At 45.6% G+C, this 15,283-nt stretch overlaps 1 protein-coding gene across 1 annotated transcript in view; it reads right to left on the bottom strand.

Annotated features, from left to right (window-relative positions):
- Positions 1 to 10,521, bottom strand: part of LOC144693806 (mitofusin-1-like) — an 80,534-nt gene extending 70,013 nt beyond the window's left edge. Inside the window, exons 1-4 of the mRNA XM_078563855.1 lie at positions 10,399 to 10,521; positions 6,463 to 6,584; positions 5,336 to 5,471; positions 4,216 to 4,378 (exon numbers count right to left, since the gene is read on the bottom strand). Of these exons, the coding sequence (XP_078419981.1) occupies positions 4,216 to 4,378; positions 5,336 to 5,471; positions 6,463 to 6,577 (414 nt within the window). The 5' untranslated portion in view covers positions 6,578 to 6,584; positions 10,399 to 10,521. The remainder of the gene's footprint in view (positions 1 to 4,215; positions 4,379 to 5,335; positions 5,472 to 6,462; positions 6,585 to 10,398) is intronic.
- Positions 10,522 to 15,283: the final 4,762 nt, after the last annotated feature.

The following is a 15,283-nucleotide window of genomic DNA, read 5'->3' as shown; positions in this document are numbered from 1 at the left end:
TGGCCACCTTCCCTACTTTACTTTTGCGCCAGACAATAAACAAACAATTGTTGCAGTTCACCCATGCGCTCTTTGAACGTTTCCCATTGCCTATCCACCGTCATTCCTTTAAGTAACGTTTCCCAATCCCTCATAGCCAACTCGCACCTTCGTAGTTTCCTTTATTAAGATTCAGGACCCTAGTCTCAGAATCAACTACGTCGCTCTCCATCTTGATGAAGAATTCTATCATATTATGGTCGCTCATCCCCAAGGCACAACTAGACTGCCAATTATTCCATTCTCATTACACAATACCCAATATAGGATGGCCTGTTCTCTAGTTGGTTCCCCAACGTATTGGTCCAGAAAACCATCCAGCATACACTCCAGGAATTCTCCTCTCTTGGATCTGCACCTAAAGCGCTGTAAGCTGCAGGGCTATGGGCCGGGTGCAGGAAGGTGGGATTAGAAAGGGCACCTGGGTTTCCTCGGGCTGGCATGGACAAGATGGGCCAAATGGCCTCCTTCTGTGCTGTAACTTTTCTATGGTTCTATGGTAATGTTACTAATTTGATTTGCCCAATCTATATGCAGATTAAAGTCACCCATAATTACAGATGTTCCTTTATTGCATGTGTCTCTAATTTCCTATTTAATGCCATTCCCAACATCACCACTGCAGTTCTATATACAACCCCCACTAATGTTCTTTGCCCCTTAGCGTTTCTCAGCTCTACCCATACAGATTCCACATCGTCGGAACTAATATCTTTCCCCACTATTGCGTTAATTTCCTCTTTAACCAGCAATGCAACTCCATCACCTTTTCCTTTTTGCCTGTCCTTCCTAAATACTGAATACCCCTGGATGTTCAGTTCCCATCCCTGGTCACCCTGCAGCCATGTCTCCATAATCCCGACTATATCATACCTGTTTACATCTATTTGTGCGGTTAATTCATCCACTTTATTGCAAATGCTCCTCGCGTTAAGGCACAAAGCCTTAAGGCTTGTCTTTTTAACATTACTTGTCCCGTTCCCACTATTTTTCACTGAGGCCCTGTTTGATTCTTGTCTTGCCCTTGATTTCTCTGCCTATCACTTTTCTTATTCCCCTTTCTGTCTTTTGTTCTTGTCCTTGATTTCCCCTCCTCTGACTCCTTGCATAGGTTCCCACCCACCCCTGCCATTTTAGTTTAAACCCTCCCCAACCACTCTAGCAAATACTCCTCCTAGGAAATCAGGGGTAACCCGTCTAGGAGGATGGAGGGAAGGTCGAGGGTGAGGGGGGGAAGGTGACAGAGAGGGTGCAGAGTGATCGCGTGCTGCTCCAGAGATCCAAGTGTGGCAGGTTGGGATAGGGTGGCAGTAGTTCAAATTTAAAATCCTTCTCTCAGACAGGCAGAAGAATGCTGCTGGCTTGTAGGGAGTGGATGCTTGTCATGGTGCTGTTTAAATGTGACACCCAGGCCTTCAACCAATGCGAGGTAACACCGGGGTTGGCAACTTCCTGCCCACCCCCGCTACACAACTGGCCAGATGCCTCGATGTGTATTGCTAATTGGCTGGCTGCCGCATGATTGCACATGGCCAGCCAACCTACCTCGCTCCTTCAAAATCACTGCCTGCCCTCAAAACAAAATTCTGGCCCCTTCTGTTTTTAACTATTACATCTCCAATGTCCTTTTCTTCTCAGAGGTCTCAACACATTGTCACTTGCCAGCTTCATTCTCATTTCCCTGAAACACCCCAGTCTGGATTGGTTTTTCCTCAAAATGCAGCAGCTCTAACCAAAGACAGCAGCATTTTTAATGTTTTAACAGGAATGCATTATCCATTCTTAACTTCTCCACTGTTATGCGTTATGCCATTATCCTCCAACACTTCCCTTCCTTCATACAGCTCTGTGAGACTACCCTAGTACAATTCTATTCTTATGTACCTAAATGTAGTCAGTGCATCTCCAGCAATAGCCTTTCATTCTTCCTACACACTGCCAGCTTGAGCTCCCCCAAGGATCTACATTGGTCACGTCCTCAGCTACATGCTGCCTATCAGAAGGCTATTCACAGGCACAGGGCCAACTTTCACATGGATGCCAAGAACAGCAACTTTCTTCTCCACCACTTTTTCTCAATCCAATAGGTGCCACTGTGCTGTCAAGACTGCTTCAACATATAGCCTTGAACAAGTCTTATGCTAACTAATTAAGAGCTAATTACAACCAGTTCAAAACTGGAAGACCAAAGAACTCCCTTACTACAGATTCCAAACTCCACCCTGGTCACCATCTCAAGATGTTTGCAATCTTAGTGCCCTATTCATTCCGGAATTGAGCTAGAAACACTATATTCATTCTATCACCAAGATTGCTTGCTTTCACCTTCATAGTACTGTCCACTTCCACCCCTATCTTAGCCTTTTGTATGTTAGCCATTGTTCAGTTGGTAGCACACTTTCCTGAGTCAGAAGATTGTGAGTTCAAGTCCCACTCCAGGACTTGAGTATAAAAATCAAGGCTGACACTCCAGTACAGTACTGAGGGAGTGCTGCACTGTTGGAGGTGCTGTCTTTCAGATGAGACATTAAACTGCCCTCTCTGGTAAAAGATTTCATGGCACTATTTCGAAGAAGAGCAGGGGAATTATCCCCAGTGCCCTGGCCAATATTTATCCCCAGTGGGCTCCACAAAAATAGATTATCTGGTCATTATAACATCACTGTTTGAGGGAGCTTGCTGTGTGAAATTGGCTGCATACATTACAACAGTGACTACACTTCAAAAGTACTTCATTGTCTGTAAAGTGCATTGAGAGGTCCGGTGACTGTGAAACGTGCTGTATTTATGCAAGTCTTTCCTTCTTTCTGCTACTGATATCTTGTAAATACCTTTGCTCTCATCAGATTCCACTATTCTAACATTCTCTTGCTGGCCTTCCAATCTTAACAAACGTCAACTTGTCAAGAACTCTGATGCACGTATCTTGCCCCACATTATCCGCCTGTCCACCATCCTTGCCATCATTGACCTATACTGTCTGCCTGTTCCCCTGTGTATTCACCTTATAATCCTTATCTTTAAGTTCCTTCATATTCCTTGCAAACATACTATTTCTCTGGCTGCAGTCTTTTGCATATACCTCCTTCCTTTGCCTTTCGATTGATGGTATAGCCTTTAGTCCTTGGATTCTGCTCTCTGGAATTCTTCAACTAAATACCTGCACATTTAAAAACCTTCTCAAAATCCTTTTCTTCAACCAAAGTTTCAGTTATCCTTCCTAATATCTCCCTTCTGGCTGAGGATCCATTTCCCCTATACATATCTGATTTCCTGTGGAAATTTTAAACATTATAAAAGTTTGAAAATATAAGATGTTGTAGTTGAACTCGTGCTATAATTATCTCATGATTCTACTACAATTCTTTGTGCTGCTCTTTGTTTTGCACAGTTCTTTCTCTTTATAGCTCAGACACGTTAACTGCCTCTATTTTTCTGATTTTTTTTTCTGTGACTCTCTGCACTAGTCTCATTTGTTGTACCTTTCCACTCTTATGCATATTTGTCAATGTCTCTGTTTAGTCCTCTAATTTCTGTACCCAATTTCTACCCTCTTTTTTAAATGCCCAGGGTTTACAATAGGACAGCTGTCAATGTGCACTGGGTTAGGTGATAATATGCATCAGGCAGGACAGGCTATCCAAAGATTGTTGGGATACAGATAGGTAAGAGTGAAAGTAAGAGACTAGAGACTCAAGCTAGGAGGCAGTGGCATTGAGGCTGAAGCCAGAGACAGTAGGAGAACATAGGATTGAGGTTTGGGAATAGTCAAGTACAGTTGACATATCAGGTGAAGATAGCAACCACATTCCAGGGGGTGGTGACAGGGAAAGGGGTAAGAATGGGTTTGAGAGAAGGAAGAAAAGCTGTGTTGGGGACAATATAGGAACTGAGTTTTTCTATTCCTCCACAAATGCTTTAATGTGTGTTGAGGTGCAATTCCATAGTTACTGGCAACCCCGATACTGCACCCAAATAACCATTTTCCACTTGAAAATGTAGGTGGATATGTTGAATTGAAGAAACTGCTATGTCAATAGCACATTCACAAGGCTTATCTTTAAAAAAACTGCATTATTTGAAAATTCAATTTTTAAACAAGATTTGACTTAATTGCAAACAACCTTAATACCCATATTTCCAGTACCATGTATTTCTAAACAAACATGTCCTTACTTTCACATTCTTCTTTTCATCAGAGTCCTCAGTCATCAAATAGGCTTTGTCCCCATCTGTTCCTTCAACGCTGAGGAAGCAGTTGGTTGTGTGTCCAATGCCACTGGGTAGTACCTTGTCCCATAGCATAGCATTGATTACAGTACTCTTCCCATTACTTGTTCTGTGACAAATTCAAAGCGGAATAACTTCAAAAAATGGTTTCTCTCAAAATCAGTAACTCAGAAAACTCCCATCTGAATAAAGAAAACAGAACCTCAAAGATCAACAACTCATTTATGTCAGGGTAACAGTATTATACAAGAATGGGTAATGGTGACTGGGGAATTCAAAACTACTTATAGAAAGTAGGGTCAATGGCTCAAAACTATAAGAAAATAAAGTAACTGCTAAAAGATCTGATATAAATATTACATCCTGCCTGGCATCTAAGGTTTAAGATCATCAAAGCAATAATTTTCTCTCTCTATTTCCCCTTTCGATTTTCTTTAGGCACATCAATGGGGAAATTACTGTTAACATTGTTGCTTTCACTTCTTCAAAGCTAGTGTTCATGTGCCAAGGCCAACAAATATTTCAATACCATTCTTGTATTTAGGAAAATTCTTCTCACGCCTCTTGCACTGCTGAACAAGATATAAGAAACAAGTTTGCTTTTTGATAGGTGGTAGGTACCTTTTCTAATCTTCACCCTCAAATATTTTGCAATGTGTCATAACTTTTCTTCTGTTTCTCTTGAGTTTCAAACATTGTATCTTAAATGCTCTTCCCCCATTTCAGTGTTGAAATCAAGATTATCACTGCATCTCCATTCTGATTCACTTTTCCCCTTGGCCAAAAACTATGAAACTCAATATTTTTTGCAAGTCTTTTCTTCCTCTTACAAACTTAAAAAGTTTGTAAAATCCCAAGCAAGTCAGAAGCTAACCATTAATTCTTGATTTATCTTTTCTGAATTCTGGTACCATCGTACACTTTCGACAAGGTTTCTCAATTAAAAAGAATGATTTGTTGCTCCTTGGAGGTGCATATTTATTCAATCAGAAAATATGACCTTCCTCTTTGTACCTAGCAATGAATCTGTAAATTATGATCCATAATATAATATTTTGTATCTCACCTCCCAAAAAAGGCCACTTTCATGTGTCTACGTGCCAGCACCTCGCCGATTCCAGCCACTTTAGTTGCAAACATTTCTATTTTTGCCAACTGCTGCTGGGTTGCTATTTTCTCCAATCCTTCATTTTGATGGGATTCTAAGATTCAAATCGTCATGGAGATATTTAACAAAAACAACTTGCATTTATAAATCATCTTTAACTGTAGTAAAATGTCCCAAGGTGCTTCATAAAAGTACTATCTGAAAAAAAGTGACATCAAGCCGAGGAAGACATTAGGACAGGTGACCTGGAGCTTGATCAAAGAAGTAGGTTTTAAAAAGTATCTCAAAAGAAGAAAGAGAGGCGGATAGGTTTAGTGAGAGAAACAGCAGAAAACAGGACCACCAATGGTAGGGTGAAGGGAGTCAGTGATGAACAAGAGACCAAAATTGGAGGAACAGAGTTCTTCTTGAGGATTGTAGGGCTGGAAGATATTGCAAAGGTAGGGAGGAGGGATGTCATGCAGGTTTTGACGCAAGGATGAGAATTTTAAATTCTAGGTGTTGATAGGCCAGGAACCAATGTAGGTCAATGAGCACAGAAGTGAGGGGTAAACAAGACTTGGTGCAAGTTAGGATATGGACAGCAGACTTTTGGATGAGCTTAATTTTATGGAAGGTGGGAGGCTGGCCATCGGAATAGTTGAGTCTGGTGGCAACAAAATCACTGATGAGGGTTTCAGAAACAGGTGGGTTGAGGTAGAGATAAACAATATTATAGAGGTTCAGGTAGGCAAATTTGCTGATTGGAGGGGATATGGGGACAAAAACCCAACTCTCAACTCAGCCAAATAGGATGCCAAGGTTCAGAACAGTTTAGTTCAGCCTGAAACAATGGCGGGGGAGGAATGGGATTGGTGGCTGCAAGTGGATTTGTGGTGACGGTCACGAAAATATTGGAACATACATTATATAAACAAAACATATTTATTATTCTCCACTGCTAAATAGACAACTCAAAGTGTAACAAACAAAAATAATTGTAGGTTATTGTGCCCAAGATCTGTGGCTCACCATCTGTTATTTTCTATAATGCAATGTCAACTATTGTTTAACATCTACAAAAATACTGGTAATTGATGTCCCACCTTTAATAAAGCTTGCCCCTTCATTGACATATTCCAACAGCTGATCAAAGATTGAGTTAATCTTCTTTTTAGCCTGTACAAAGTGCTTCAATGGAGATGAACTGATGTCTGCCATGGTTCAACTGTATAGAAAACTCATGAGAGTTACTAAAGGAACAACAACATTTAAACAATTTTACAAAATTCATTTTTATCTTCAAGGTTATCCAGGTCCAATTTGACAGCTACTACAGGTAAGATTTGCCCTGTAGTAAATAGCAAATTCAGCTTTGATACTTTATTAAATGTGTATCAATCATAAACTGGTCAAAACCATCAGACTTCCCAATTCACTAAAAACAAAATTTGGTTTTAGGAGCCAATGGTCAGCCAGAGACCAATATTTTTGAGGTAGGTTTCAACAGAAAAGATTAGAAAAAGATTTTTTTTTAAAAATAAAGCAGGGGGAAAATAAGGGAAGGAAGGAGGGAAGGAAGGATGAGACATCAATTATCAAGCATGCAGATGGGAAATTGGTTTAATGTCTCATCCAAAAGACAGTACAGTGCTCCCTAAGTACTGCACTGGAATGCCAGCCTTAATTTTTGTGCTCAAGCCCTGGAGTGGGACTTGAAACCAAAACCGTGTGACTCAGAGGCGAGAGTGCTGGCAACTGAGCCGCAGCTAGAACACTGTTAGAGTAGGTTATATCAGTGGAAAAAAAGAGTCAAATACATTTTTAAAACGTACAAAGAATGGAGAACAATAGATGGTTGACATGTCAATAAGACATGAAAGAAATCAAAAGCTGTGTATGTCAAACTTTATCTTTTCTTTGCTTATTTTAAAATGGACTTTTACTGAACCAAAAGATAGCTGCCTCAGGTCACATGACTCAAGATTGGCCATTTGTTCTGGAAATCTCCAACAGCAGTTACAAGGACAAAAGAGTTTCACTCTCATCCTTGTGGAATCTCTCATCCTATTGTAAGAACACATTATAATCATGAAACCAGGGGTCTTGCAGACATTGAAATTCATTATTCCTGCAGGTAGCCCCATCTCACATCTGGGACTGTTAAGGTCCATTTCAAAAAGGAACCATTGAAGGGAAATGGATGTCGTTTGCATCTTTATAAGCTTACCCCTCTAGCAGAGTAATAGGGTCTAGCCCTACCTTTCCCCCTGGTGGAAATGTACCTTGACTGTGCCCAAACTGTCTCCCATTTAAAGACAGACCATTGCTCCATTACAGTTTTGCCTCCAATCTTTAATTCCAGTTTGCCTTTGATAGAGAAAATAAGAAACTGTTTCTACTGGCAGGAGGGTCAGTAACCATCTGGTGATGCAGATTTTTTTTATTACACAATGTGTTACGATGATCTCAAATGCCCTCCTGGGTAGTGGAAGCAGATTCAGTGATAACTTTGAAAAGGGAACTTTAAAAAGTAACAATTCCCTGGGTTATGGGGAAAGACCAGGGAAGTGGGGCTAGTCAGATAGCTCTTATTAAAGTGCATGGGCATGTTTAATGCTCTGAATATCCTCCTTTTCAGTTCTTCTTGCACATAATAATGTGGGAGAGTGGTATACTTATCTCAATTCCCCATAGCCTTAATTATAATGTACAGGCACTTTAAACAAAATACTTACATTTATATTGTTTAAGCCTCAACAATTTAAAAATTTACAACACGCATCACTGAAGATTACTAATTTCTCAAAAATTGGTCCTTTATAGTTGACAGTAACAAGTGTTTGGACCAAATTGTAATAAAATAGAATACATTAAAAAGGAAATGAACCCCCTGAATGTTGAGAATTCAAACCCATTTGCCAGTTTACAGAAAGCAGCATATGTCCTGTCAACCAAAGTTGGACTGCATCAAACTGAAGCCCACAGTTTACTGAGCACACATTCAACAAGTCTCAAGTTTTTAATTTCACTTTCAATTGGCTTCTGATCCGTGATGTGCGATTGAACTGTGAGGGAACATTAACCCCAATGGTCAGAGTGGGTGAAAGTTCTGGGGACCCAAGACGAATATGAGGATGATTGACATTTGCCCAGGAGCCAGGGAGTGGTTTGCTGGCAGTGTCGCTGGCATGTCCACTGGCACCGACAACACAAAACACATCACTAGTTTTATATCAGTAACTGCAAAAGATCCAGCTTCCACAACTAATCCACAGCAGAGAAATCACTCCTCACCTTTACTTTCAATAACTTCAGCTGTCAGGTTAATAAAGCACTAGGAAGAGTATGAAAACAAGTTTCATTTGTACAATGGGTCACAACTAGCTGCTGTAAACCAGGTAAGTTTAAAGGTCCGATTGAAATTGACAGGTCAGGGAGAAGCTAAGTGTCTAAAGTAAGTGGATAGGAGTTGAGGAGTGTGGAGGGGGAGGTCGGGTCTGGGGGGAGCAGGGGGAGGTTGGGTCTGGAGGGGGGTGGGAGGAGGTCGGGTCTGGAGGGGGGAGGTCGGGTCTTGGGGGGATGAGGTCGGGTCTGGCGGGGGGGGTGGAGGTCGGGTCTGGGGTGGGGGAGGTCGGGTCTGGGGTGGGGGAGGTCGGGTCTGGGGTGGGGGAGGTCGGGTCTGGGGTGGGGGAGGTCGGGTCTGGGGTGGGGGAGGTCGGGTCTGGGGTGGGGGAGGTCGGGTCTGGGGTGGGGGAGGTCGGGTCTGGGGTGGGGGAGGTCGGGTCTGGGGTGGGGGAGGTCGGGTCTGGGGTGGGGGAGGTCGGGTCTGGGGTGGGGGAGGTCGGGTCTGGGGTGGGGGAGGTCGGGTCTGGGGTGGGGGAGGTCGGGTCTGGGGTGGGGGAGGTCGGGTCTGGGGTGGGGGAGGTCGGGTCTGGGGTGGGGGAGGTCGGGTCTGGGGTGGGGGAGGTCGGGTCTGGGGTGGGGGAGGTCGGGTCTGGGGTGGGGGAGGTCGGGTCTGGGGTGGGGGAGGTCGGGTCTGGGGTGGGGGAGGTCGGGTCTGGGGTGGGGGAGGTCGGGTCTGGGGTGGGGGAGGTCGGGTCTGGGGTGGGGGAGGTCGGGTCTGGGGTGGGGGAGGTCGGGTCTGGGGTGGGGGAGGTCGGGTCTGGGGTGGGGGAGGTCGGGTCTGGGGTGGGGGAGGTCGGGTCGGGGGTGGGGGGGGAGGTCGGGTCGGGGGTGGGGGGGAGGTCGGGGGTGGGGGGGGAGGTCGGGTCTGGGGTGGGGGGGGAGGTCGGGTCTGGGGTGGGGGGGGAGGTCGGGTCTGGGGTGGGGGGGGAGGTCGGGTCTGGGGTGTGGGGGGAGGTCGGGTCTGGGGTGGGGGGGGGGGAGGTCGGGTCTGGGGGTCAGGAGGGGAGGTTGGGTCTGGGGAGGGTGGTTGGGGCTGCAGGGTGTCGGGGGGGCCTTCTGAGTTGGGGGGATCGGATCAAGGGGAATCCCATGAGGAGTTGGGTGCAGGTGGGGGGACACCGTGTGGCGGGGGTGGTGGAGGGAGACCCCTGGGAAGTCTGTGTCTTTACGATAGTTACCCAGATGTTAGGAGAGTTTTAATTCTTCTAACTTTTTCTGAATAACTATTTGTGTAACCTGGGCGGAGCCATCCGAAGTTTGCGATTTAAATCGCAATTTCAGATGGTGCCCAGATCAGGTCAATTGCCCAGAGGAAGTTTGCACTTCTGGACAATTCCCGTGCAAACCCTTACCTTTCAAGTTCCCCCAAATCAGACGCTGGGAACTCGGAAGTTACGGCCCAATAATGTTCCCTGCCTGATTATAGTGCTCTTGACTCTCCCGATAGTTATTTTGCTTTCACTAACGAGTTGTTTCAAGGCGAGGCCTGATTGAGGCCCGAATTGTACAAAACTCTCTTTCGGCCAGTCAGTCAAAGCAGCCGAAATACACACAGCAGATCCGAGGAACAAATGGCTCACTGCTATCGGATGACCCTCGGCTCAGCTGCAACCCGCTACCCCGTCAACCGGTACCTTCACAGCCGGCGTCGCTCGAGCAGCCTGATCACCGCCCGCGCATGCTCCAGCCACCCGCCGCGCGCACCCAGCGTCACCGACCGCCTGCGCATGCTCCAGTCGCCCCGCCTCGCGCACCCAGCTTCACCAACCGCCCCAAGTTCCATCGGGCCGCGCGCACCCACCCTCATCAACCGCCCCGAGTTCAGCTCGTTTGTGCGCAAGCGCGGCGTGTGCTCTCAAACTATCGATCCAAGAGGATGAGACATATCCAGATAAATAATTACTTCATAGTTTGAAATATTTTTATGTTTGCGGAAGAGGCTTCCCATCCTCGTTGTTCTGTTAGGTAGAAAATACCAAATCTGGGCCTTCAGGAGAAAGTACTGAAGTTTATTTATCCATGTATACCAATCTGGACAACTAGCAAAAACTAAGACAGGTTCAAAAATAAAACTTGCATTTTCTGTGGTGTGTCCACAGGACATCCCAAAGGGAATTGCTGTAACAGTTTGGCACGATGACACATTTGTGACTTACCCCATTTAATGCTCAGTACTCTTCTTCCTGCCCCCTCAACACTGACTCCTGCAGTGAATTCAAGAGATTATAAGACCATAAGACATAGGAGCAGAAATTAGGCCATTCGGCCCATCGAATCTGCTCCGCCATTCAATCATGGCTGATAAGTTTCTCAACCCCATTCTCCCGCCTTCTCCCCGTAACCTTTGATCCCCTTACCAATCAAGAACTTATCTATCTCGGTCTTAAATACACTCAGTGACATTGCCTCCACAGCCTTCTGTGGCAATGAATTCCATAGATTCACCACTCTCCGGCTAAAGAAGTTTCTCCTCATCTCTGTTCTAAAAGGTCTTCCCTTTACTCTGAGGCTGTGCCCTCGGGTCCTAGTCTCTCCTACTAATGGAACCATCTTCCCCACGTCCACTCTATCCAGGCCTTTCAGTGTTCTGTAAGTTTCAATCAGAACCCCCTTCATCCTTCTAAACTCCATCAAGTATAGACCCAGATTCCTCAAACGTTCCTCATATGTAAAGCCTTTCATTCCTTTTTTTTCATTCATTTTCATTTTTTTTTCATTCAATCAGGTTGGAAAGAAACCCATACACTGACACCCTGAAAGCTACTCCCATCTTCCAAAACTTGGAAGGTAATGGCACGCAAGTCCCTGGTGTGAGCTGTGGCAGGTTAAGTGCAGTAGCTGCGCAGATTTCCCCTTGTGAATGCAGTCAAATGAGCATCAAGTCCAAAATGCAGAGTTATGAACTTCACACGTAAGCAGGCTTTATCAAAGGCAGCAAGTCTTCTTTGTCATAGCTAATATACGTACAGGATGAGAGCCTTGAAAATGACATCCTACCTGCTTCCTCTCTTACTGCTACCATTTATTTAGTCATCGTCTGTAATTCTTAGTGTGACTTTAAGATGAGTAATTTTTCAGTGATGAATTTATGTCATATAAGAATGTCATAATGCCATGGATTCAATGCCCTGTTTTCATTGGATGATGGAGTTTATATCATCAGTAATAGTAAATGCAACATGCAATTAACATGTTTTATGCTGCACATGATTTCCATAGGCTAAACATTTGCTGAAAGACTTGTAATTTACTACAAAATATTTGTAGTATTCAATATTCAAAATATTCATTAATAATCCATTCTTAAGTACTGCCCCATCAGTCTACTCTCGATCATCTTAAAAGTGATGGAAGGGTCAACAGTGCTATCGAGCAGCATTTAGCAATAACCTGCTCACTGATGCTCAGTTTCTCCAGATCCATTCAGCTCCTGACTTCATTACAACCTTGGTCCAAACATGAACAAAAGAGCTGAACTCCAGAGGTAAACTCCAGAGGTGAGGTGAGAGTGATGGCCTTTGACAACTAGGCAGCATCTGACACTCGACCTCTCCCTCCAGCAGCACCCTTTTTCAAAGCTGCGCGTGCCCCCAGTTTCATTTTATTCTTCGCCTCATCCGACGCCTCAACAAGAAACTTTTTCTCTTTCTCTCAAGTGCTAAGGAATGCAAGCTCCAACAACTCATCGACACCAACACCCATCTGGGACCCTCCACCCCTGCTTGTCCCTCCGTCCCCACCCCATCTTCCAATCCCAGCCCCAACCACGTATTCACTATACCCCCTGACCTTCCCCTCTCCGATGCTGAACGTTCAGTGCTCAGCAAAGGACTTAGTTTCATACCCTTACACCCTCATCTCAATTAATTTCGGGCTCGGCACGACGCTGAACTCTTCTTCCGACGTCTTCATCTCCGTGCTCACTTCTTTGGGCAGGAGTCCTCTCCCCGTTCAACAGATCCTTTTACCCACCTCCAATATTCTCCTTCCACCTGGACCCCTCCCTCTGGATTCTTACCTTCTCTTGATCTTTTCATTGAGAACTGTCGGCGTGACATTAGCCGTCTCAATTTCTCTGCTCCTCTCACCCATTCTAATCTGTCTCTCTCTGAACTTACTGCACTCCGTTCTCTCAAGTCCAATCCCAACATTGTCATCAAACCCGCTGACAAGAGTGGTGCTGTTGTTGTCTGGCGCACTGACCTCTACCTCGCGGAGGCTGCGCATCAACTCGCAGACACTTCCTCCTACCTCTCCCTGGACCATGACCCCACCACAGAACATCAAGCCATTGTTTCCAGGACTGTCACTGACCTCATCTCCTTTGGCGATCTCCCTCCCACAGCTTCCAACCTGATAGTCACCCAACCTTGGACGGCCCGCTTCTACCTCCTACCCAAAATCCACAAACAGAACTGTCCCGGCAGACCGATTGTGTCAGCCTGTTCCTGCCCCATGGAACTCATTTTTCATTATCTTGACTCCCTTCTCTCTCCCCTTGTCCAGTCCCTTCCCACCTACGTCCGTGATTCCTCTGACACCTTACGTCACATCAACAATTTCCAGTTCCCTGGCCCCAACCGCTTCCTCTTCACCATGGACGTCCAATCCCTCTACACCTCCATCCCCCACCAGGATGGTCTGAGGGCCCTTAGCTTCTTCCTTGAACAGAGGCCCGAACAATCCCCATCCACCACTACTCTCCTCCGTCTGGCTGAACTTGTTCTCACACTGAACAATTTCTCCTTTAACTCCTCTCACTTCCTCCAAATAAAAGGTGTGGCTATGGGTACCCGCATGGGCCCCAGCTATGCCTGTCTCTTTATGGGGTATGTGGAACATTCCTTGTTCCAGTCCTACTCCGGCCCCCTCCCACAACTCTTTCTCCGGTACATCGATGATTACTTTGGTGCGGCTTCATGCTCTCGTCTGGACCTGGAAAAATTTATTAATTTTGCTTCCAATCTCCACCCCTCCATTATTTTCACATGGTCCATCTCTGACACTTCCCTTCCCTTCCTTGACCTCTCTGTCTCAATTTCTGATGATAGACTGTCCACCAATATCCATTACAAGCCTACCGACTCCCACAGCTACCTCAACTACAGCTCCTCACACCCCGCTTCCTGTAAGGACTCCATCCCATTCTCTCAGTTCCTTCGCCTCCGTCGCATCTGTTCTGATGACGCTACCTTCAAAAACAGTTCCTCTGACATGTCCTCCTTCTTCCTTAACCGAGGTTTTCCACCCACGGTCGTTGACAGGGCCCTCAACCGTGTCAGGCCCATCTCGAGCGCATCCACCCTCACGCCTTCTCCTCTCTCCCAGAAACATGATAGGGTCCCCCTTGTCCTCACTTATCACCCCACCAGCCTCCGCATTCAAAGGATCATCCTCCACCATTTCCGTTAACTCCAGCATGATGCCACCACCAAACACATCTTCCCTTCACCCCCCCTGGCGGCATTCCGTAGGGATCGTTCCCTCCGGGACACCCTGGTCCACTCCTCCATCACCCCCTACTCCTCAACCCCCACCTATGGCACCTCCCCATGCCCACGCAGAAGATGCAACACCTGTCCCTTCACTTCCTCTCTCCTTGCCGTCCAAGGGCCCAAACACTCCTTTCAAGTGAAGCAGCATTTCACTTGCATTTCCCCTAACTTAGTCTACTGCATTTGTTGCTCCCAATGCGGTCTCCTCTACATTGGAGAGACTAAACGCAAACTGGGCGACCGCTTTGCAGAACACCTGCGGTCTGTCCGCAAGAAAGACCCAAACCTCCCTGTCGCTTGCCATTTTAACACTCCACCCTGCTCTCTTGCCCACATGTCTGTCCTTGGCTTGCTGCATTGTTCCAGTGAAGCCCAACGCAAACTGGAGGAACAGCACCTCATCTTCCGACTAGGCACTTTACAGCCTTCCGGACTGAATATTGAATTCAACAACTTTAGATCTTAAACTCCCTCCCCCCATTCCCACCCTGTTTCTTCCCCCTCCCTTTTGTTTTATTCAATAATTTATATAGATTTTTTTTTTTCTTTTCCCACTTATTTCCATTATTTTTAAATTTACAACTGTAATACCTTGTCAGCCTTTCCACCCCACCCCCACTAGAGCTGTACCTTGAGTGTCCTGCCATCCATTCTTAATTAACACATTTTCTTAGATAATATCACCACCTTCAACACCCCTTTGTTCCTTTTGTCTGTGATATCTTTTGATTATCTGCTCCTATCACTGCTTGCTTGTCCCTACAACCACCCCCCACCCCCAACTTCTCCCCCCTCCCCCCCACCACACCTTAAACCAGTTTATATTTCACCCCTCTCCTAACTTCACTCAGTTCTGCTGAAGGGTCATGAGGACTCGAAACGTCAACTCTTTTCTTCTCCACCGATGCTGCCAGACCTGCTGAGTTTTTCCAGGTAATTATGTTTTTGTTTTGGATTTCCAGCATCCACAGTAGTTTTTTGTTTTTATATCTGACTGAGTGTGGCAGGGGCCCTGGCAAAACTG

Source organism: Cetorhinus maximus, chromosome 19 (genome assembly GCF_964194155.1).
Source record: "Cetorhinus maximus chromosome 19, sCetMax3.hap1.1, whole genome shotgun sequence".
NCBI lineage: Eukaryota > Metazoa > Chordata > Chondrichthyes > Lamniformes > Cetorhinidae > Cetorhinus > Cetorhinus maximus.
This window is presented reverse-complemented; position numbering and strand designations above follow the sequence as displayed.